At 38.4% G+C, this 24123-nt stretch overlaps 2 protein-coding genes across 2 annotated transcripts in view; one reads left to right on the forward strand and one right to left on the reverse strand.

The window, feature by feature from the left end:
- Akap9 (A-kinase anchoring protein 9) overlaps positions 1-16125 on the forward strand; it is a 145051-nt gene extending 128926 nt beyond the window's left edge. The window contains exons 40-51 of the mRNA XM_090333087.1: positions 650-869; positions 1815-1965; positions 3275-3943; positions 4126-4334; positions 4840-4945; positions 6666-6848; positions 8015-8215; positions 9646-9878; positions 11560-11645; positions 12749-12875; positions 13501-13640; positions 15573-16125. Coding sequence (XP_090189213.1) covers positions 650-869; positions 1815-1965; positions 3275-3943; positions 4126-4334; positions 4840-4945; positions 6666-6848; positions 8015-8215; positions 9646-9878; positions 11560-11645; positions 12749-12875; positions 13501-13640; positions 15573-15610 — 2363 coding nt within the window. The 3' untranslated portion in view covers positions 15611-16125. The remainder of the gene's footprint in view (positions 1-649; positions 870-1814; positions 1966-3274; positions 3944-4125; positions 4335-4839; positions 4946-6665; positions 6849-8014; positions 8216-9645; positions 9879-11559; positions 11646-12748; positions 12876-13500; positions 13641-15572) is intronic.
- Positions 16126-19700: 3575 nt separating this feature from the next.
- Positions 19701-24123, reverse strand: part of LOC150063355 (lanosterol 14-alpha demethylase-like) — a 30970-nt gene continuing 26547 nt past the window's right edge. Inside the window, exons 8-10 of the mRNA XM_090333090.1 lie at positions 23854-23949; positions 22726-22894; positions 19701-19960 (exon numbers count right to left, since the gene is read on the reverse strand). Of these exons, the coding sequence (XP_090189216.1) occupies positions 19782-19960; positions 22726-22894; positions 23854-23949 (444 nt within the window). The 3' untranslated portion in view covers positions 19701-19781. The remainder of the gene's footprint in view (positions 19961-22725; positions 22895-23853; positions 23950-24123) is intronic.

Consider the following 24123-nt stretch of genomic DNA (forward strand, 5'->3'; position numbering starts at 1 on the left):
TAATGTCATCCAGGCGACAGTGTCTGCAGAGCTTGTCAGTGTTGTTCCACTGTATGTAAATATATATTATTTGGAACCATTTACCATCTAACATACTTGAAGATTTAAATTCTTGGATTTTTTTTCACTGTGAAGAACATGCAGCAAGAGTCTGACTAAAAAAACAACAAAACAGGATCCAAAGGGAATTGAACTTGGCTTTTTGAGATCAGGTTCATAGGGACCATCTGCAAAAAGAAGCTGAACAAAAGCAGCCAGAACTGCTGGTCATTGTAATCACTGCTCAGTAGGAAACTTCAGTACTGGGTATGGCATTTTTTAGTGTGAATGGTTGGCATTCTCAGTGAGCAAATGAAGACAGAAGTTCCTACTAAGACCATAGTGTGTGTATCTAAAACTTTATTTTAAATTTTGCAACATGAGTGTATTCTGTCAGACTTTTATTCTTATACATTTATAGTTCTCAAACAGCCACAAGCACTACGAGGAAAACATTTACTGTGAGGAAAAAATTACCAAGTTTGGGAACAATACTCCTTTCCAGTTGCTTTGCACTAATCTCCTAAATTACACATCAGTTATCAATAATGTAATAAGGCAAATATGAGTTTGTTGATTGTGTTTTAAGTATTAAACATACCCCCTCCAGAGTTCTTGGAATATAACATGCAGCAGAAGCAATCTCAAATGCTGGAGATGCAACTGGAGCTCAGCAGTGCAAAAGACAGAGCAACTGAACTGCAAGAACAGCTGAGCGCAGAAAAAATGGTGGTTGTGGAATTAAAAAGTGAACTTGCACAAACAAAATTAGAGCTAGAAACAACACTGAAGGCACAGCATAAACACTTAAAGGAATTAGAAGCATTCAGGTACGTCAAATTTCCTGATTATAAACTAAACATGCATTAGGAATTGGAGTACCTTTGTCATAAATACTGTGCAGATAAACAGAAGTAAAACAATAGATGTGATGTTTAAGTAGTATGAAACCATGCTGTTTGTAAGAAACACTGATGTGCTAATGTGGACAGAGAAACCTCAAATTTTTCAGAATTATAAACTCAGTTATTTTGACACATTCTTTAGCATGGTTTCAGTTCTACTAAAGAATTTTAGGACTAGGAACATGGCCTAGTGATAAGAGTGCTTGCCTAGCATACATGAAGCCCTGGATTTGATTCCTCAGTACTACATATACAGAAAAAGCCAGAAGTGTTGCTGTGGCTCAAGTGGTAGAGCTCTAGCCTTGAGAAAGCCCAAGAAGAGTACCTATTCCCTGAGTTCAAGCCCCAAGACTGGCAAAAGAAAAGTAAAGAAAAAGAATTTTAGAAGACTTCATTTTGACCTGCATTTTACCTCTAGCTGATTTGAAGTAACCTTTATGATCTCTTTAGAATTAATTCATGGTTAGTTAGCTAAAATATACTGTTTGAAGAGATAAAGCTTGTGAAAATGAAATGTTTGTTCTTGCCAAAGACACATTCCATGTGCAGTCGTTTTTTATTCTGAACACTTATTTCATAGACAGATTCACATGATAATTTCCTTAGTAAAAGTAGTCAGTAAAAGACAAGGGAAAATATTACTGAGTAGCAATCAATTACTTATTTACAATAGTATTATAATAATTATTACAAACAATTTGAAACTAGCTATAATCAAGTGTCCATCTTTACAAAGTTTATAACATACCTCATGTTATAATCTAACATGTTTTAGCTTGTTTAAAACACGCTTCAACTTTTCAATGGGAGCTAATTTTTCTTTTATCAATATGTATTTATTGATCAGAACTCACTTATCTGTTGATTTAGGTTGGAAGTTAAAGATAAAACAGATGAAGTACACTTGCTTAATGATACTGTGGCAATTGAGCAAAAGAAATCAAGAGAACTCCAGTGGGCTTTAGAGAAAGAGAAAGCCAAGTTAGGACACAGTGAAGAGCGTGATAAAGAAGAACTTGAGGTATTATCTTTGTCTTTATGTGTTTCTGTGTCTATAGTCTTCAAACTTTCCCCTGTGTAAATTGTCAACCTTGTCTCCTTTTTTACAAGGTATAGGTTTTTCACTATTCATTAACTATTTATGATTAGTAACTATTATAATGCTTATCTAACCTGTGCTCTGACTTAAAAAAAAATTTGCTACATCCAAGAATGCATATAGATTATCCCCTATATTGTATTTTGGAAATATCAATTGGGGAACACACTATTGAATAAATAGGACAGTCATGGCAATTTAATTCATAAGTACCTAACGATAAACATTTGATATGGTATTATGTTAAAAAATTCAATTGGTCACCCTATTTCATGTCCATGTGGTAGAAAAGTGACTACACTAACTTAGATCTTTTTTGTAGTCATAAGTATTTGACTTAGAAAAGGACTAAGTAGTTTGAGGATGTAAATAAATACATAATAACTCCCAGTATTTATAATTAAAAAATTTCTAATGAATGAAAAAGTATACATAAGACTTCAAATATTGATAGAGACTAGCTTATCTAAAGATGCATTTTTATTTTTTACACTTCAAATTGAACTTTAATTGGGAAAGAGTTAATTGATAACTAAAATAACATGTTGACTGAGAAATGTATAGTTTTCATCAATAAAACATATCACTTCAGCCAAAGAGGCGGGGGAGAGAGATGATTAACACTGTGATAATACAAAAATACTTACTTTTAAAGATCATATTATCAAGCCGGGCACCAGTAGCTCACACCTATAATCCTTGCTACTCAGAAAGCGGAGATCTGAGGATAACCATTCAAAGCCAACCCAAGCATGAAAATCCGTGAGACTCTTATCTCCAGTTAACCATCAGAAAACCACAAGTAGCACTGTGGCTCAAGTGGTAGAGCATTAGACTTGCACTGAAGACCTCAGGGACAATGCCAAGACCCAAAGTTCAAGCCCCATGACCCCCCCCAAAAAAATGTATATATATATATATATATATACACACACACACACACACACACACACACACACACACACACACACACATATATAATCAGACATGTACTCTGCTTCATATTTAGCCAGCTATGGTTAGTATTTTAAGAGAAAGTTGTCATTATTTTACTTACTTTTGTTTATATTCACTGGCAAAATAATCAGATGACTATCTAAAGAATTACAGTCTAACCACTGAAAATACATGTTAACATCCTTCCAGTTTGTTATTAATAAAGGCATGGTTGTGTACTTGCAAAGTACTTTTAATAATATTAACACTATTTGAATTTTATTTTCTCTTAAAGGATCTGAAATTTTCACTTGAGGATCAGAAAAAGAGAAATAATCAGTTGACTCTTCTTTTAGAACAACAGAAACAACTGCTTAGTGAATCAGAGCAGAAAATAGAATCACAAAGAATGCTGTATGATGCCCAATTATCAGAAGAGCAAGGCCGAAACTTAGAGCTCCAAGTACTTCTAGAATCTGAGAAAGTTCGAATTCGGGAAGTGAGTAGCGCCCTTGACAGGGAACGGGAGTTGCATGCACAGCTGCAAAGCACTGGGGATGCTGGGCAGCCTCGACCATCTCTGCCCACAGAGGACTTACTCAAAGAATTACAGAAACAGCTGGAGGAAAAACAAAGTCATATCGTGGAATTACTAAATGAAACTGAAAAATATAAACTCGATTCCTTGCAAACAAGACAGCAAATGGAAAAGGATAGACAAGTTCATAGGAAGACACTGCAAACAGAACAAGATGCCAACACTGAGGGACAGAAAAAAATGCATGAGCTGCAGTCTAAAGTGGAAGATCTTCAGCGCCAGCTGGAAGAGAAAAGGCAACAAGTTTATAAGTTAGACCTTGAAGGAAAACGACTACAAGGAATCATGCAGGAATTCCAGAAGCAAGAACTAGAACGAGAAGAAAAACGAGAAAGTAGACGAATTCTTTATCAGAATCTTAATGAGGTAAATTGGTATTTTTTTAAATATTTAAAAAATGTTTTTACTTTAAAACTTTGATCATAAAATTTTGATACTGGATTAAATTAAACACTCATTTGCAGTAGAGTCTGCAACACTTCGCTTAGAAAATAAAAAATTAAATAATACTCATTTTTTATTATTGCTATTTTTTTCTAAATTGCCAGCCAACCACATGGAGCATGATTAATGATCGAACTAGAAATTGGGTTCTTCAACAGAAAATAGAAGGAGAGACGAAAGAATCAAGCTATCCAAAACTGATTGAAATGAATGGAAGAGAAAATGACTATAATCATGAATTAGAAATGATCAGACAGAATCTTCAGCATGTGGATTCAAAACTGCAGCATCTATCCCAGAAAGCCTCACATAGGTTAGACATTTTATTTGTGATCTGAAAATGGCATTCTGAGACATGTTAGCCGAGAATGGGGAATTTATGTTAGGAGATAGTATAAAACTCCTACATCTGAAAAGAAGTAAAAAATTTTCTGCAGGTAAAGAAAACACTCGAAGCCAGGTGCTAGTGGCTCATGCCTGTAATCCTAGCTACTCAGGAGGCTGAGATCTGAGGATCAAGGTTCAAAGCCAGCCCAGGCACGAAAGTTGATGAGACTCTTATCTTCAGTTAACCACTAGAAAACCAGAGGTGGTACTGAGGCTTAAGGGGTAGAGTGCTAGCTTTGAGCTAAAGAGCTCAAGGACAGTGCCTAGGCCCAGAGTTCAAGTCCCACAACAGATTAAAAAAAAAGAAGAAAAGAAAAAAGAAAATATTCAACCTAAAGGTCAAGTGATAAGTGAAACAAGGCATCCTAGTCTTTCTTTCATGTGTGATTAGTCCTGAAAAGATCTCTGATGTTTTTATCTTTTTCTTAAAGACTACAATTTGAAGTAGCAGATGATGACGCTTTCATTTGGGTTCAAGAAAATATTGATGGAATTCTTTCACGACTCCAGAAATTAACTGTCCAGTCAAGTGAAGAGGTAAGAATTTTATAAACAGTAGCAAATTAAATTGTTTAAGGTCTGGGAATGTGGTTTAGTGGTAGAGTGCTTGCCTAACATGCATGAAGTCCTTGGTTAAAATTCTCAGTACCACATAAACAGAAAAAAACCAGAAATGGCGCTCTGGTTCGAATGGTAGAACACTAGTCTTGAACAAAAGAAGTTTCAGGGACAGGCCCTGAGTTCAAGGCCCAGGACTGGCACCAAAAAAAAAAAAAAAAAAAAAAAAACAACGTTTAAAACTGTTTGACTAAAACTTTTCAGAGTTGAGAGTATGGCCTTGTGGTAAGAGTGCTTGCCTAGCATGCATGAAGACCCAGGTTCAATTCCTTGGCACTACATTCACAGAAAAAGCCAGAAGTGGTGCTGTGGCACAAGTGGTAGAGCTCTAGCCTTGAGAAAGCTCAAGGACAGTGCTCAGGTCCTGAATCAAGCCCCAGGATTTGGGGGGAGAGGGTGACAACAAAACTTTTCAAATGTGTATATGTATATATGTTGCTTCTATTTCCCCAATAAGGTATCTTGAAATTTTGGTTTAGGAAGGGGGTGGATATTAACTCTCATTATCGTCACTGAATAGCTTCATTGTCCTCCTAAGAGGTCAAGATTCTTGAGAAGGCATGCTAGCTTCTATCCTCACATTTCATAAACCTACTCTCCAAGTCCGCTGACTTTTTACTATTGACTGATCTGATGAAGCTTTGTATTCCCTGTCTTCCTTGACTTTATAACATTTGACTTTTTTTTGGGGGGGTGCCTCTTCTTGGTTCTTGAACTCAGGACCTAGCTAGAGTGCTCTTGTGCTTCCCAGATAGTTGTGCTGACAAGCATGTACTAGCATAATCAGCTTTATTAGTTGAGGTGTGATCTCACAAACTGTTTCCAAGAGCTAGTCCAAAAGCATTATCTTTCCAATCTTAGCCTCCCAGGCTTGTAGCAAGTACAAGCCTGAGCCATTAGGCTATTGCCTAGTAAATTTCTGTGGTCCTCAGACATTTTAAACAGTAATCCAGGCTTATATTTTCAGTTTGTTACTAGTAACCTTTTTTTAAAAATTGTATTTTATTGTCAGGATAGTATAGAGAGGTGTTACTGTTACATTGTCAGGTAGTGGGTACATTACTTCTGGAACATTGATAACCCCTTTTCATGTTTTTGTCCCCTTTCCCTCTCCCGCACCCTCCCAATCATCTTGTTTCCCCTCCATCCCTTTCCTATTTCAAATAAACAAATAAATATATATACAATATGCCAGGTAACAAAGTCAATACAGTAACAACATGAGATAAACCATAAGGGTTTCGAAAAGAGAGAAAAGAAATAACGTTACATAGTACATTCGGTGTTTCTTACATGTTCCCTAAGTCACTTTACTTTGCACACACTACCAAGAGCATTCTTTATGAACGCATGTATTTTTGTCATGCTCCTACCTGAAGACTTTCAGGCCCTCCATTGCCTTCATTTAAGGCTGTTAACCATAAAATGATGTGACATTTCCTGTCTTTCCAACAGCTCATAGCTCCTAAAAGCAGCACACTCATCAGCCTCTGTTCCTTTATGTGGTCCCTTTTGTACTTTCTGTGTCCTTCCCTAACTTCTTTCCTATCTGGAATATTTCTCCTGCAATTTTGTTACTAAATCAAGAGTCAGACACGTATGTGCGTGCTTATGTGACCTTATGCTACTATTTCTCTAGCCTAGATTCATGGCCCCCAATACTTCTTGTGGCTCATTGACTGAAAGACTACTGAGACAAAATGCTGAGCTGACAGGACATATCAGCCACCTGACAGAAGAAAAGAATGATTTGAGGAACATGATCATGAAACTGGAGGAACAGATTAGGTGTTACCGACAGGCAGGAGCTGGTAGAGATTATGTAAGTTATTTCTACTGCTAGTGAAAAGTTCATTTTGGCTATCTAGTTTCACTTCTAAAACTTGATAAGAAAATATCAAGTATCTGATGCTTAGGAGACTATATAAATCTTTATAGAAATGATAGTAATAACAACTGTTACTATTCTTGGGAGCATTCTCTCTACTAGGTTCCAGGTTGTATACATACAGAATCTAATCCCCCAATAATGCTTTCACATGAGAAACCAAGATCTGTCTCTAGAGCAGATGGCAGACACATGTAAAGAAATACTCAAATGTAAGTTAGTGAAAAATGCACTTAAGTTGTACATTTTAGTCTAAGAAACCACTGAGGATTTAAATTTTCCCATTTAACAAAAGCTATACAGCCAGGTACAGTGGCTCACTCCTGTAATCGTAGCTACTCAGGAGTCTGAGATCTAAGGATTGCAGTTCAGAGCCAGCCCAGGCATAAAGACCATGAGACTCTTATCTCCAATTAACTAGCAGAAAAACCGTAAGTGGCACCATGGTTCCAGGGGTAGGCAGTGGTAGCCTTGAGCTGCAAAGAGCTCAGGGACAGTGCCCAGGCCCAGAGTTCAAGCCCCACAGCCAACAACAACAAAAAAAGGCTATACAATATTTAGATTCTATTTAAATGGGAAACACCAGTGAGACAACTGTGTAATGAAATAAATAAACCAGTAACAGGTTTACTGACTTCCATAGAAATTCTGCTTCCCTTTGTACATGCACAGTTATTTGCTCTTCATTTCGGACTCAGTGCCAGACTTGACGAAAGATTTGGTCTGCCAAGTCTCTTAACTTCTTAGTCAGTACCCAACTATATCTGCTAAACTTTATTTGTGTCCTTTTTGCCAAGGATGTGGAAGTCTCTTCAGCATACTCATACTTAAAAGAGTTTGGCAAAATTCTTTCATGTCAGTAGTGATTTGCTGTGCACTATCTCTGTCTCAGGTTGGAAAGCCAAGACTAGTTATCCAACATAAGGATACCAAAAATATATTTAATTCACTTTCTTAGATAAAATTTGATCTTACAATGCACACATTGCCTAGATGGTAGAATATCATCTAGTAAGTACAGGAGGCCTAAATTCAAATCCCTTTACCAGCACCACCCAAAAAAAAACCAAAATTGTGAAAAGAGGCTGTGGTCTCTCCAGTCTTCCAGGTTTGCATTTGGTGGTGCTGCTAACATTGAAGCCATCATTGCTTCTGAAAAAGAAGTATGGAACAAAGAAAAATCAGTTCTCCAGAAATCATTGAAAAGAGCAGAAGCTGAAGTGTACAAACTGAAAGCTGAACTACGAAATGACACCTTGCTACACAATCTGAGCCCTGACTCTGAACATGTTTCCCTCAAGGTAGGAAACTTACCTTTTGTCTTGTTTCATCTCTCTGTCACTTTAATTGGACAATCTAAAGATATATGGGGGTTCCGGCTATCTCTGTTCAGTCTGTGTCATGATTCCAAGGTCTCTGTTGACAGGGGGTTTGGGTAGATGGGCTGGGACTAGATCACAACCTATTAATTGTCACAGTGTCATGCAGATGTCTCCTAGTATTGCTACCCATTGTTTGTTCCCTAATACACAAGTGGTATCTTTCAATTCAACAAAAGCACTACCATACAAAGGGAAAATGTTTAGAATTAAATACGGTGGAAACAAATATATGACTTAATATATTTATATTAACTTAATAAAAAACTAAATAGGGGCCGGGAGTTTGGCCTAGTGGTTAAAGTGCTTGCCTAGCATGCACGAAGACCCGGGTTCGATTCCTCGGTACCACATACATAGAAAAAAGCCGGAAGTGGTGCTGAGGCTCAAGTGGTAGAGCTCTAGCCTTGAGAAAGTCCAAGGACAGTGCTCAGGCCCTGAGCTCCAGCCCAGGACTGGCAAAAAAAAAAAAAAAAAAAAACTAAATAGATGACTGAGCATAACAATAAAAGTATCTCATACAGGGCTGGGAGTTTGGCCTAGTGGTAGAGTGCTTGCCTAGCATGCACGAAGACCCGGGTTCAATTCCTTGGTACTACATACTTAGAAAAGGCCAGAAGTGTGCTGAGGCTCAAGTGGTAGAGTTCCAGCCTTGAGCAAAAGAAGCTCAAGGATAGTGCACAGGCCCTGAGCTTAAGCACAGGACTGGCAAAAAAAAAAAAAAAAAAAGTATCTCATACATATAATGTAAGAACATATAATAGGATGACAAAAATATTTGCATTAGATATAAATACAGACTGAATTCTAACATAAATAAAAAGCATATATATGTTGATATTCATACCCTATTGACTCAAAGAAGAAGACACTAATCCTCTATGTTAAATTTTAGCTTTGCTAGTAAAGTAGAAAATAATGATAGACTATCTGAAATTCTATAGAGAAATTCTATAGTAAAGGTGAGTGTGTGTGCTGGTGTTTGAACTCAGGACCCTACCTCTAGTTTGGCTTTTTCTCTCAAAGCTGCCCCTCTACCACTTGAGAGCTACACTTACTTGCACAACTATTAGAAAGGAAACTTAGGGGCTGGGAGTTTGGCCTAGTGGTTAAAGTGCTTGCCTAGCATGCATGAAGACCCGGGTTTGATTCCTTGGTACCACATACATAGAAGCCGGAAGTGGTGCTGAGGCTCAAGTGGTAGAGCTCTAGCCTTGAGAAAGTCCAAGGACATTGCTCAGGCCCTGAGATCAAGCCCAGGACTGGCAAAAAAAAAGAAACTTAGGTAATCTCCTTGAAGACATTTTGAATGACTGATATGTCTCTTAATGTTCTCCCTCCATTAAATACAGAGAATTTATGGGAAATACTTGAGAGCAGAAAGTTTCCGGAAAGCTCTCATTTATCAGAAAAAGTACTTGCTGCTGTTACTGGGTGGATTCCAGGAGTGTGAGGAGGCCACCCTCGCCCTACTTGCCCGGATGGGGGGACAGCCAGCCTTCACTGATCTGGAGGTGATCACCAACCGCCCAAAGGGCTTCACCAGGTTTCGGTCAGCTGCCAGAGTGTCCATTGCAATTTCCAGGTAAGTCGTTAATAGATTCTCTTAACGTAAAATTGCATAATTGGGAGATATTGCAGTCATTGAAGCTTTTCTCTCTGGGGTCTCATGTTACTCTTTTAACATGGTTTCCTTTTGAGGGGGTGAGGAATGGGGCTTGAACTCTAGGCCTGGGCGCCGTCCCTGAGCTCTTCAGCTCAAGGCTACCGCCCTACCCCTTGAGCAACAGCCCCACTTCCCATTTTCTAGTGACTAATTGGAGATAGAGTCTCATGTCCTTTAGTGCCCAGGCTGGCTTTGAACCAAGATCCTCAGATCTCAGCCTCCAGAGTAGCTAGGATTACAGGTGTGAGCCACTATGCTCAGCTCAATATTGGGATTTCAACATAGGATAGGCTAGTGTACATTCCATTTTCTTTACTACAGAACTAACTCACACGTGCTTGCCTTGAGCTAAAGAGCAAAGGGACAGTGCCCAGGCCCAGAGTTCAATCCCTATGACCCACCAAAAAAAAAAAAAAAGGAGTTAATTCTTTATCTCCAGTTAACCACCAAAAAACTGGAAATGGAGCTGTGGCTCAAGTGTAGACTGCTCACCTTGAGTAAAAAAACTTACACTAGTATAGCCAGCCAGATCTCCAAAGTGTCACACATGCCAGTTCTCTAAACCAGAGTTCAGGTTTTATCTTAGTTTTACTTAATTTTACTTTCCTGCCTCTTTCATTCCACATTTTAGTTCCCATTCTCATCCCCATCATCACCTCGGATAGTGGTGGGAAGCAGACTGACTGACAAAATAGACCTCGTATCTACCTAAAAAGCCTACAGGCCACTCACTATTAATGGGGAAGAGAAGTGGGCACAGAACTTTGAAGTTGCAAATGAGAAGTCACAAGAGTTAGTAATTTTGAACAGAGAAATTGAGGCTGTATGAGTTTAAATGTGCTACTAGAAGATTTCATTCCATCACCCTTTCTTATCCTGTTATGTTCTTTGTACTTGACCCTCCTATAACTGAGTCTTGAAACTGATTGTAATTAAGAAATCAAAGTCTGTGAGCCAGGATGGTTCGGGCAACAACTTAATGCAGCTGATTCAAGACACATCAGAAACCAGCATTTTTCTTTTGCTCCTGATCACATAATCTAATCTCTTCTCCAGCTTTTCCACTTCTGTCAGTCCAAAGGCCTTTTCTCTTCCCTTTTTATCTTTCCTTCTCTACTTTTTTCTCGTTCTTGTCTTTTTTTAAACCACTTTTTCTTCATTCATCTATGTTTTCCTATCTTCTTTTGCTCTAGATTTCCTTGGGCCCTTTTCATCCTGGAAGCTTGAAACATGTGATGGGAACACTGAGTTTACTGCCCCTTGCTTGGGAAGTGGGTGAGGGGTGCTGTCAGCATTCTTTTGTTCTAGTTCTTTGTGCCATAAACCACAGGGGGGCATTTACATTGTTTAGGGTAAGCAATCCTGATTGTTGCAGTTTGACCTGTGTTTATATTCATACGCCATTTAATTTATCTTCTGTACTTGTGCTGTGAAATCTTATCTTGGTATCTTTTTTTTTGCCTGCATTTTTTTGTAATGTATAAAGGGGTTACAGTTATATTCACCAGATAGTAGGTATATTACTTCTCACACATTGATACCCCTTCTCATGTTTTTGTCCCCATTTCCTTCCCTTACCCCAATCTTGATATCTTTTTAGGATGAAATTTTTGGTTCATCGATGGCATCGAGTCACTGGTTCGGGTTCCATTAATATTAACAGAGATGGTTTTGGACTGAATCCAGGTGAAATCTAATCGTGTATTTTCTTATAACTCTCTGAAATCTCTCCATGTATAATTGGTTCCAAATAATAAATTCATAACCCAGTATTCTCCCAAAAGAGCTTCTCTTAAGTAACAAATCTGGAGGCTCATCATTTTGAAACTATCAATAGCTGATTGAATGGAGCACTTAGTTTGAATTATGCTTTATTCATGTAGTCTTCCAATGCTGTGATAGAAGCACAGTTACTCTTATTTTCACTTTTCTGATGAAAAACTGAGCCACAGAAAATACATGTCCTTTGCTCCATGTAAGCTAGCAGGGAAGCAATGAAGACAATACCAAACCCTGGCAGATTGCCTTAAAAACCTTGTTCCCCTTACAGTGCACTTAGTATGGTTCAAGAGAAGATAGTTGTTAGTCAGGTGAAAGAGTTATAGGTTGAGTTCATAATTTAAGTGTTCAATTTCTGACTTTACTAATAGGCTGGCTAACCATGACAGTTAAAATTCTTTCTCTGTACACCTAACAGAAAGTATTGTACTTCACACATTACTGGGGTGAGGTCAACAGCTGAAGAGCACAGAGTTCTCTCAGGCACTACACTGGCCACTGCCTACCCACAGTGTGTGTGGGCACTGAGTAACCTGCAGCTCTGTCAGGAACTAAGCAGTAGGGAACATTTGGTACCTGAATATATTTTGAAGTACACTGCAACAGCCAAGATTTTTGCCATGAGTTTCCTTTGTGTTAATGGTTAACAACTATTGATTGCAAGGGTTTTATCCCCCAATAAAGGACAGAATGCAGTGATAAAAGGACAGTTACATTAGTTTAGCCAGCTTTATCCACACCACTTTTTGCCTCAAACCCCTCATCTCAATGTTATGAGATTTAAAGAGAAAATATTCCTACTAGTTTATTTTCTTTGAAACTGAATTCCAGATACCAGAGACTCGTATTCAGAGAAAAATGCACTTTGAAAATTTGCAAGACAGATTGTTTGTGCTGTTCCTTTCCTTGAGCAAAAATAATTAAAACACATAGTGTAAGTAGGGTTTTTTTGGTTGGTGGTTTGTTTTTTGTATTTTTAGACACTGGTATATTTTTCTTTATTACTTTAGGTAATGAAAAGACTGACACATTTTATCATTCTGGTGGGCTGGAGCTCTATGGAGAACCAAGACACACAACATACCGCTCAAGATCAGATCTGGACTATCCAAGGTCACCATTACCATTTCAAAATAGGTAAAACTTTGATCAAACCTACCTGGAGAAAATACCGCAACATTTCAGTCATGGACACCATCAGAGCTTTTTTATATTGGAATAGCTATACATATTTTATATAACCTCAGATTTAGTATCTACTTTCTAATTTTTTACGTGGTTCTTAAGGGTTTATAAAATAGGAAGTAGAGCTGGGACTCAAGTGATAGAGCGCTCAACTTGAGCTGAAGAGCCCAAGGACAGCACCCAGGTCCGGTGTTCAAATGCCATGTCCACAAAAAGAAAAAAAAATTGACCAAGTAATATTTCATATATTTTGTGATTAGGGATTTAAGAAAATATTGATGAAAATTCCTACTGGCCATTATGAAGCCATTACAATCCACATGAAAAGAAGCATTTTACAAATCAAATATTTACAGAATACCTCTAGCAGCCTCTGCACAAGGCATTCCTAGGACTCAGTGACTTCACTGGATATGTTATTTATCATAGCCAACTTAGAAGCATGGATAGGGAGGTTATAGATTAGACAGCAAGCAGAGTAGCAGTAGGACACTAGTTTGGAACTAGTGGGGTGGAACTTGGTTGGTAATTTATTGCATTGGGTCATGGGATTCATGTACATACATTTAATCCTTAGGTATCCAGGAGCTCCAGTGGATTTAAATCCCGGTTCCCTAGCATGTTCTCAGCTTCAGAATTACGATCCCGACAGAGCCCTGACGGATTATATCACTCGACTAGAAGCGCTGCAAAGAAGACTTGGAACTGTACAGTCAGGTGCTGTTTTTAACCACATTAGCAGCGGTCCCACAGAGTTACACTCACAGCTCATTTTTCTTTTTAACTCCTTACTCTTATAGTTTAGGATAATGCAGTCCTCTAATTTAGAACATAGCCACCAAATTAGTCCACTCTCTCTCAAGCTAGTAGAGAAACTAACATTAAAACATTGAAGACATGGTTCATCATCTCCATGGCCACTTTTTCCCAAAAAACCATTCTGTATTATCTTCCCTCAGCAAACTGGTTACATAAAATATGCCTGGCGAACACCCATGTGCAAGGCATGCCGAGGCTTTGCTGTGCTGGACACTGTGTTCCTAAATAGGTGAAGGAAACCGTGAAGTCCTGCAAATAAGGGTGGGGAGACGCAGCTGCCTTAAGCATGCAGTGTGGACCTCTTCTCCTCTGCCTTTTTCATTTATTTTTTTTTTGTGGTCATAGGGCTTGAACTCTGGGCCTGGGCACTGTCCCTGAGCTCTTCAGCTCAAGGCTACCACCCTACCCTTGAGCCAAGCCCCACTTCCTGTTTTCTAGAGATTACTTGGAGATAAAAGTCTCAGGTTCTTTTGTGCCCTGGCTGGCTTTGAACCTTGATCCTCAGATCTCGGCCTCCTGAGTAGTTAGGACTTCAGGCATGAGCCACCACACCCAGCTTTGGCCTTCCTCTTTTATGAGTCCTCCCAAACTCCATCCCATTTAAAACTATAGTAAGAATGACCTTTTATTTCATCAAAAATACACCTGAAGTACAGAGATGGACTCCCTGTTTTTAGTGAGAAAAATATATATATATTTTTTTTTTCCTGCAAGTCATGGGGCTTGAACTCTGGGTCTGAGTACTGTTCCTGGGCTCTTCAGCTCAAGGCTAGTGCTCTGTCACTTTAGCCACAGTGCCACTTCCAGTTTTTTGATGATTAATTGGAAATGTGTCTCACAGATAATGTGCTCCCACTATCTTTGAATGGCAATCCTTAGATCTCAGCCTCCTGAGTGGCTAGGATTACAGGCATGACCTACCAGCAACAGGCTCTTGCTTATGTCTTTACAGTTCACTCCTGATCCAGACTTACTCATTTCAGTTGATGTGATTGTGCTTTGTCAGCTTTTATAATTTAAAGACTTTTTTTTATTGCTATAGATCCCACAAACTATGGACTACAACAGGTTATGTTAGTATTGTAACAAATTTACTTTTTTGATGCTATAGTCTTGAGGCTTGAACTCAAAACACTGCCTTTGTCCCAAAGTTTTTATTTTTTTGTTGTTTTTTGCTTTGTTTGGATAGCCTTCAACCACTTGAGCCACAGCTCCACTTCTGTCTTTTGGAGATGAGAGTCTCATAGACTTTCCTGCCGAGATGAGAGTCTCACAGACTTTCCTGCCTTGGCTGGCTTTAAACATGATTCTTCAGTCCTCAGTCTTCCAAATAGACATTACATCCTACATCCATGAGCCACTGGCACTGGCTTAAGCAGTTTGTGTGGATGCTCAGATTCATTTTTTGATATTTGTTTCACTTGTTAGCAGCTATGTTGCTTAAGACACATGTTGAACGTCCAAGACTCCTCAACACATAAAATTTCTAGAATACCTGGTCTTGACAGCACTTCCCATATTACCATGTACTTTACTTACCTATCTATAGGCCTGGTCAAGGTAACTTTCAAATGTATCATCAAAAATATTTCAAGTATGAACAAGACAATTTAATGAAAAAAGGCTAATTTCTCCCGCTGCCACTCCCCCCACCCACCTCCCTGGGCTGAGGACTGACCTCAGGGCCTTGCACTTGTTTGGCAAGTACAGTGATATACCCAACCTCAGTATGTTTTTCAATGTAGCATAAAAATAATCTCCTGCCCTATGTGCTGACTTACATAACAATCTAATTTGCAATCATTTAAATGTCATGGTTTTCTCTTGCAGGTTCCACTACACAGTTTCACACTGGCTTGAGAAGATAATCTTTTGAAACTTTTAATGATTGACATATTTTAAAGAATTTCCCTTTTGTAAATCAGTGGTTCTTTTGTGCTTTTGTATTGTGAATATTCAATGGGACCAATACAAACACAGCTTATGATTGTAAACAAATCCCTATCGCAGCACAGGAAAATGAACTGGAGTTTGTACATATAAGTATTGTGTATGTACTCATGCACAATAATCATTACATTACATGTATATGTGTGGAATGCTAATTTAAATGATTAAATTATAAACCTGTGTATTTATCAAGTGGGTGAACAGATTAAACTTTTGCAAATTACGATACTGCTGAATGTGTAGCTTGCGGTGTCCTGCACTTTTCTTACAAGGCTACTGGAGTTACATGTTTCTGCCTAATATATTTGCTACTGGTGATGAAGACAGAACCTAGCACTTGTAGAGAACTATTTTTGTATAATGGTAGAAGTTTTGAATTTTATGGGGTATTTTGTCAAGTACTGAAATAAAAATGACTTCACCATTTTCACCACACCGTATTTGACCCCTCTTCATTTTCAGCTAAGCTGCAACGTGGTACACATCACAATGTTGCTTATCTCATCTAGGCAGTACTTAGGGATTCAGAGAAGTTTGTTGGATACTACCTTAGGGATTTTCTCTCCCACAGTGAAGAAGAAAGTTTTTCATGTGCCTTTGCCTTAACTCTCCAGCTGTAGTTACTATTTATATCCAGAAATGCATCCTCACAAGTCTGTGATCCACGGAGACACAGAATCTGGAAGTGTTTTGTTTGGTTTTTGTCAGTCAAGGGACTTGAACTCTGGGCCTGTCTGGGTGTTGTCGCTGAGCTCTTCAGCTCAAGGCTATCGTCCTACCCTTTGAGACACAGTACGACTTCCCATTTTCTGGCGGTTAATTGGAGATAAAAGTCTCAGGGACTTTAGTGCCCAGGCTGGCTTTGAACTGAGACCCTTAGATCTCAGTCTCCTGAGTAGCTAGGATTACAGGCATGAGCCACCACACCCAGCAGAATCTGGAAGTTTTATCAATCACTGTGCAGCAAGTTCAAAACAGGGTTCCCATTCTCCAAGCCAAATCCAGATTGGGAAGCTTTCAGAGACATAATAATGTCTGGGAGAGGGGAGCAGTACTGGGTTTAAGCCAGGCTCATGCTTGCAAGGCAGATGCTATACTTTGAGCCGCATCTCTAGCCTTTTCTACCTTGTTTATTTTTTTATATATATTTTCATTGTAATTAATAGAAGTTACATTATACTCACTAGATAGAAGGTACATTACTTCACCAACATTGATACCCTTTCTCATATCTTGGTCCCCATTTCCTGCCCCCCTTCCCTATCCTATTTCAAATAACCAAATAAGCATATATACATCATATCAGATAACAAGGTAAAATACTGTAACACTATGAGATAACCAAGGGTGCCCTGTTTATTTTTGTGATGAGGGTTTCAATTTCTTCCTACACCACAGTCCTTGTATTTGTACTTCCTAAGTAGTTGGGGTGACTGCGTATGGACCATCATACTGAGCTAATTGATGAAATGAGGTGTTGTGAGCGGTTTGCCCTCAAACTGACTTTCCCAATCTCCCCTCTCAAGTAACTAGGATTATAGGCCCAGACCAGTATTACTTTTGTCTAGTTTTTCCTATAAACTTCAGTTCTATTTGTTGCTTACATTTAGAAGATTTTTCTTATTTCATGTCCTGTGGTTATATTAACACAATAGGCCTGGTGACAAATTGTACATTCTTGGTAATTGCAAATATTTATTTCCTGTGCAGCAGTTAGTCTCCAGTAAGAGGAATTCTAGAAACAGCAAAGGTGTTGGTGTTGTAAAACAGCTGAAGGAGCAGTCATAGGCAGAAAGGTTTTCACAGCAAACATGGTTGCCTGCTGTAGAGCCAGGGGGAGAAGAAAAGCAGGTGGGCAAGTGGACTGCAACCAGTTCACTGCCAGTTTGACCATCAGACTCTTCTGTTGAGCTTATCACTGCCATTCATGCACATCAATTATTAGTGGACAACTTCTAAATCTGTTGAGGTCTAGCATACACAAGGGCACTCTAAAAGTCCATTGAAAATAAATTCACTAAAAAGACATCGTTTTTTCAGAATCCTGATTTTTTTTGTGTGTCTGATATGACTAAAGATCCCACCTAAAATAATGCCAAAGAAACTACATAATCAACTTTTAAAATTTTAATATACTTAATTGACTTTTTAAAATTTAATATACTTAATAATTGAAGCATTAAATACAATCTAGCAGTAGGGTAAAATATCTACATAAATTTCAACATAGTGATGAGAGCCAAAAGATAGTTCAGGAATTCTGTATCATATGTATTTTGTGCCATGAAAATAGCTGTGATTTATACCGACAGACTCAAGGCACTACAGTGAGATAGTGTGATTTGTTGCCTCAGTTTATAAATGAAGGAAATATTAAACATGAATATAGCTATTTTTCTCAAAGAGAATTTTAATGTGAAAGGTTATCTAACAGCAGAGATAATGGCCTTCACAATTAGTTTTAACACAAATCTTTTATCCTCAAACAGAACTATCATATGTATGGGAAAAAAGAAAAAATATTTACTTTGCCAGTCCTGGGGCTTTGAACTCAGGGCATGAGCACTGTCCTTGGACTTTCTCAAGGCTAGAGCTCTACCACTTGAGCCACAGCACCACAGCTTTTTCTGTGCATGTGGTATCGAGGAATTGAACCTTCATGCATGCTAGGCAAGCACTCTACCACCAGGCCAAACTCCTACCGCCCAAAAGAAATTTTTGAGGGAAATTCTTGCTGTGTAGCCCAGGCTGGCCTCAGATTCATGATCCTTCTGCCTCACCTGTTGGATTAAGATGTGGGCCGCTAGGCCCAGCAAGAAAAAAATAGTTTCTTTATTAGTAGCAGATGACAGGTATCTCATGTGGTTAGACCCCAGTTACTTATGAGTTAGTTCAATTCTTGATCACAGAATAAGATCAGCGATACCGTCTCCCAAGCACCCTTCTTCACAATATCTTATCTTCACACAGATCTTCAATTTTAGACTAACAGTTCAAAAGAACTTGTAATAAAATATCCCTAGTAGGTTCTAGAGATAGTGTAAATTCAACATTCAGTGAAATAATAAAAAAAAATTCCCGGGGCCAGGAGTTTGGCATAGTGGTAGAGTGCTTGCCTAGCATGCACAAAGACCTGGGTTCGATTCCTCAGTACCACATACATAGGGGGAAAAAAAGCCAGAAGTGCTGCTGAGGCTCAAGTGGTAGACCTATAGCCTTGAGAAAACCCAAGGTCAATGCTCAAGCCCTGAGCTCAAGCCCAAAACTGGCAAAAAAAAAAAGGTTGGGGGTGGGGGAGGGAAATGGGGACAGAAACATGAGAAGGGGTAGCAATGATTGTTAAGTAATGTACCTTCTGTCTGGCAAATATAATGTAAACCTTCTATTAATTATAATTAAAAAATTTCCCTAAGGGTTTAATTTTGAAATTTGACATAAATGTGGTCTTGTGGAACTAGATACATATTTATTCTACTAAACAATATTTAGTATTAATGTTTTGATTTTAGGAAATAGAAATATCAAGGCATGTCCTACATCTCTCAACTTCAAGTGAAATTTTCTACAGCAAAGTTCCATCACTGCTGAGTATTACCTTATCAAAACAATAGCCTCCCTTACCTAAGGCTTTTATTGTCAGTTTATTCCAACCCACTCCTCCATCTTTATATCCCAAAACTACCACCAGTAAATGAATTACTTATGACCTTTTGAAGTAGACTACACTTAACACATGTAGAGCTAGGTACAAATCTGCTGAACTTATTTGCCAAGAGCTATTTGTGCTTTCAAAACTGGTGTCTGGAAAGTTCCATTTAAAATCTGTCAGTTACCTAGACCCCCTAGATTTTTCGTATTAATGAACACAACATCCTTAAAACACATAGTATCAAAACTGTTAGAAAAATGTTTCAGTGCCATTACACTTAAGAGTATCATAGAGATTAAGAAAACCTTCAAATTGTACTGGCTTTTAGAATTACACGCTCAAGAAAACTTTACACAGAGTTGTTTCATCAACTTCATTCTCTTCAAATGCCTTTGCATCTTTACACTGATGTGTCACGTGTTAGTTCCCTGCAGCCTTTTTCATTTTGATCTTCGTTTGTAACGGATTACTGGGTTTTCAGGGGTAGGAATCGTGGTTGTATAATTCACAGTGGGGAAATATCCATCAATGAGATCAAATTCATATAAACGGAGCATAGTCGACCAAATTGTCTTAATTTGAACATAAGCAAAATTTTCCCCAATACAACGATGACGTCCTGTTGAAAACAAGAAAAAAAAGATTTTTATCCATCAGTTTTAATAGGGGTAAATACAACATGATTGGAAGGGGGTGGGGGGGAGGAAAGGGGGACAAAAACATAAGGGGTATCATTGTTTGAGAAGTAATATACCCAATACCTGGACAAATGTAACTAACTCCTCTATACATTACCCTGACAATAAAATACAATTTTTAAAAATCAATACCATGGGCCAGGAGTTTGGCCTAGTGGTAGAGTGCTTGCCTAGCATGCATGAAGACTGGGGTTCGATTCCTCGGTACCACATACATAGAAAAAAGCTGGAAGTGGTGCTGAGGCTCAAGTGGTAAGTAGAGCTCTAGCCTTGAGAAAGTCCAAGGACAGTGCTCAGGCCCTGAGCCCAAAGACAGGACTGGCAAAAAAAAAAGGATTTTCACTTTGACATGTTTTGATCAGATTAATCTCATTCATTCATTCATGAAGTAGTTTTACTATATTTACCCTCATCTTCTCTGTACACCCTCGCCACCACCCCCCAATCTACTTTGGGCAGAACCTGTTTTACATTCCTCTCATTCATTTTGTTAGGGTGTGTTGTTAAATGAGGCTCCACCACTGGGCACTGATGGCTCACACCTGTAATCCTAGTCACTCAGGAAGCTGAGATCTGAGGATCGCAGTTCAAAGCCAGCCCATGCAGAAAAGTCTGAGAAACTCTTATCTCCAATAAGCTACCCAGAAAAAGCTGGCAGTGGTGCTAGAGCATTAACCCTGAGCACAAGGCTCAGGGACAGTGCCCAGGTTCTGAGTTCAGTTCTCTGCCAGGTCCTGGCAGAGAAAAAACAAAAGAGATTTCCCTATGCTATTTCACAATGTATATACTATACTTTAATCAGATCAACCCTCTTGCTTATTCTTGTAAAGATGAGAGAGAGAAAGGGGTATTTTTAGATTAATTTTAGCAACAAGGGAGAAGTATTCTAACTGAACAGAGAGTTGATAAGTATTAAGGCTTAAAGCATATAAAAATGGATGATATGAACCAATATGTTGATAAACAGCATAAAGAAGAATGGTTTTCATTCACAGTGCAAGAATAGCTGAAGCTAGGTGTGAAGGCATGCACCACCTGTAGTTCCAGCTTTGTAGTAATTAGAGGTTATGAAAGCCCTAGGGAATTAATACAGTGCTTTGAAAAGTGCTGAAAAAGCACTCAAATAGTCATAGGAAGCATAGCTTCAAAGACCATCTTAGGATTTTGTATAAATAGAATGTTTAAAGAATTTAATATAAATTAGTTCCAAAAATGATAGCTGTCTCATAATGGAATATATTGCCATAGAAGGTGACTGAGTAATTCCATTTTCTAAAAAGTAGAAGGCAGTTTAGAAAGGACTCCTCTCAAGCCAGGAGCCGTGGCTCACACCTATAATCCTAGCTACTCAGGAGACTGGGATCTGGGAATTGTGGTTCAAAGCCAGCCAAGGGACTTAAGTCCATATATGACTCTTAGCTCCAATTAACCACCAGAAAACTGGAAGTGATGCTGTGGCACTAGGGGTAAGAAGTAGTCCTGAGCTGAAGAGCTTAGGGAAATCACCAGGCTCAGAGTTCAAGTCCCATGACCAACAAGAAAAAAAGGACTCTTGTGTTACAGAATTTGGGTCCCCAAATTAATATATTATTAACATTGTAACTATTAGGAATCTTCAGATCCTTTGCTATGCTACACACCATATTATTAAGTTTATGTTCATAACTAGAGATATAAATTCTCAAAGTTCTTTATACTGTCCTTTATGACAAAAAGTCATCTGATGTTATAAAAGTCATAGAATAGAGTTATGAATTAATAGAGAAATTATTGGTCTCTGTGACTATTTTAGGCTCCTTCTGGAAATGCTGACCAAAACTCTATTTATTTCTGTGTGCAAACATACAACTTACTCAAATTTAAACCCCATTTTATAAGCATATTCAAAAACAAACAAACCAGATATAGTGGATCACGTTTGTAATCCTAGCTACTCAGGAAGCTAAGATCTGAGGATCTCGGTTCAAAGCCAAAGCCAGCCCAGGCCCTACTCAAGACAGACTCATGTCCAATTAGCCATGAGAAAACCAGAAGTGGCACTGTGGCTCAAGGAATAGCCTTGAACTGAAGAGCTCAGGGACAGTGCCCAGGCCAAGAGTTTAAGCCCCATGAACAACAAAAAAAACAAAAAAAAGACTCCAGAAAAGCTTCAATTATAAACATAGCCTTTGCTCTCTTCTGAAATGCAGGTAAAGTTAATTTTACCTGACATAGTTCCCTAAACAGTGTACTACTAATTCCAGTGGTTCTTTTATCATTTTTTTAAATTTTTTAATTGTCATTATAAGGGTGATGTGCAGATAGGTTAGTCCTAAATCAGATAATGAGTCCATTTCTTTTTGGACCATGTCACCCCTTCCTTTGCTCTCTCCAATGGTTCTTTACAATAGAATTCACAAAGATCTCTAAATAATAGTAGGCAAAATAAGAGTATACTATAAAAATTAGACCTAGAAAAACTAGCTAAGTTAAAAGGAAATGGAGGATTACAAGGATTCACAGAACAGTTTTTTCCCTTGAATAAATGAATTATTTTTTTTAATTTACAAAGATTCAACTTCTACAAACAATGATGGAATGCTCCTATGAAGAAACACAATCATGTGCCAATAAGTTTGTAAATAAAATTCACATTAATTATTTGGACAGCAACAAACAGTCCAAACCCGAACTGCAATTATCTTACCAGCTCCAAATGGCACATAGGCAAACTTCTCTCCTGAGGCGGGGTTATCCTGTAAGTAGCGATCAGGATTGAAGTCCAGACGTTCTATCCATGAGTCTTTCAGCCTATGATTGACAGTGGGAGAAACACACACCAGATGTCCAGGAGGAATGGTATACCCTGCCACCGTCTACAAAAGAAAGCAACATATTTCATCAGAGAACACTGAAATGTGCTACTAAATAAACACAACATGATGTAAGAGAGCCTTCATACACTTAAATTATAGATACAAAAGCTGGCTAGAAAAATGGGTTCGATATACTTCATTGTAACTCACAATGATTTGTAAAATGTTAAAATTATAAACGTTATTTAGTGAAAGGAAAATTAAAAACTATTTCAAAATAATGATAATTTAACTTTTTTTTTTGCCAGTCCTGGTCCTTGAACTCAGGGCCTAGCACTGTCTCAAGGCTAGGACTCTACTACTTGAGCCACAGCACAATTTCCAACTTTTCTATGTACGTGGTACAAAGGAATTGAGCCCAGATCTTCATGCATGCTAGGCAAGCACTTTACCAGTAGGCCAAACTCCCAGTCCAATAATTTAACTTTTATGATTTAAACAATTGTCTTTGACCAGAAGTAGGGTACATGCCTGTACTCCCACCATCTAGGAGGCTGAGGAAGGACAATTCCAAATTCAAGTCCAGCCTAGGCTACATAGTAAGTTGCAGGCCAACCTAAGATGCATAGGAGACCTTGAATAAAAAATAAAGAAAACTAATATAAACTAATAAAAATTAATTTCAAAACATTTTGATGGTATTATATTTCCTTTCTTTGATTAAAAAACAATGACACAAGTGGGGTTTGGTGGCACATGCCTCTAATCCTAGCTACTCAGGAGGCTGAGATGGAAGGATCATGGTTCAAAGCCAGCTCTGGGCCTAAAGTCCATGAAACTCTTATCTCCAATTAACCACCAGAAAACCAGAAGTGGTGCTGTTGCTCAAAGGGTAGGGTGGTAACCTTCAGCTGAAGAGCTCAGGGAAAGTGTCCAAGCCCAGAGTTCAAACCCCATGATCAACAACAACAACAACAAAAAGATGGACACTGAAGGGGAAATCTAATGAAAACACTCACCTGAGGAGTTTTGGACAGTCTCACTATACCCATTACGGGAGGTATAAGTCTGAATGTTTCTTTTATGCAGCGATCAAGCAAATGTAAGTCCTTGAGCTACAAAGAGAAAGAAGTTCCTGAGGGTGTTTAACATTTAATTTGAATTATATAAAAATTACTTTAACTTCTTAGATCACGATTGGCATGCATTCTGGATAGAGGTGCAAAGGGAACTTCTTCAAGATGGCTGAGCTCATCATGCTTCATTTCTATCCATGGTGGCAGGGGGGG

Source organism: Megascapheus bottae, chromosome 5 (genome assembly GCF_031878675.1).
Source record: "Megascapheus bottae isolate mThoBot1 chromosome 5, mThoBot2.hap1, whole genome shotgun sequence".
In the NCBI taxonomy this organism is placed as follows: Eukaryota; Metazoa; Chordata; class Mammalia; order Rodentia; family Geomyidae; genus Megascapheus; species Megascapheus bottae.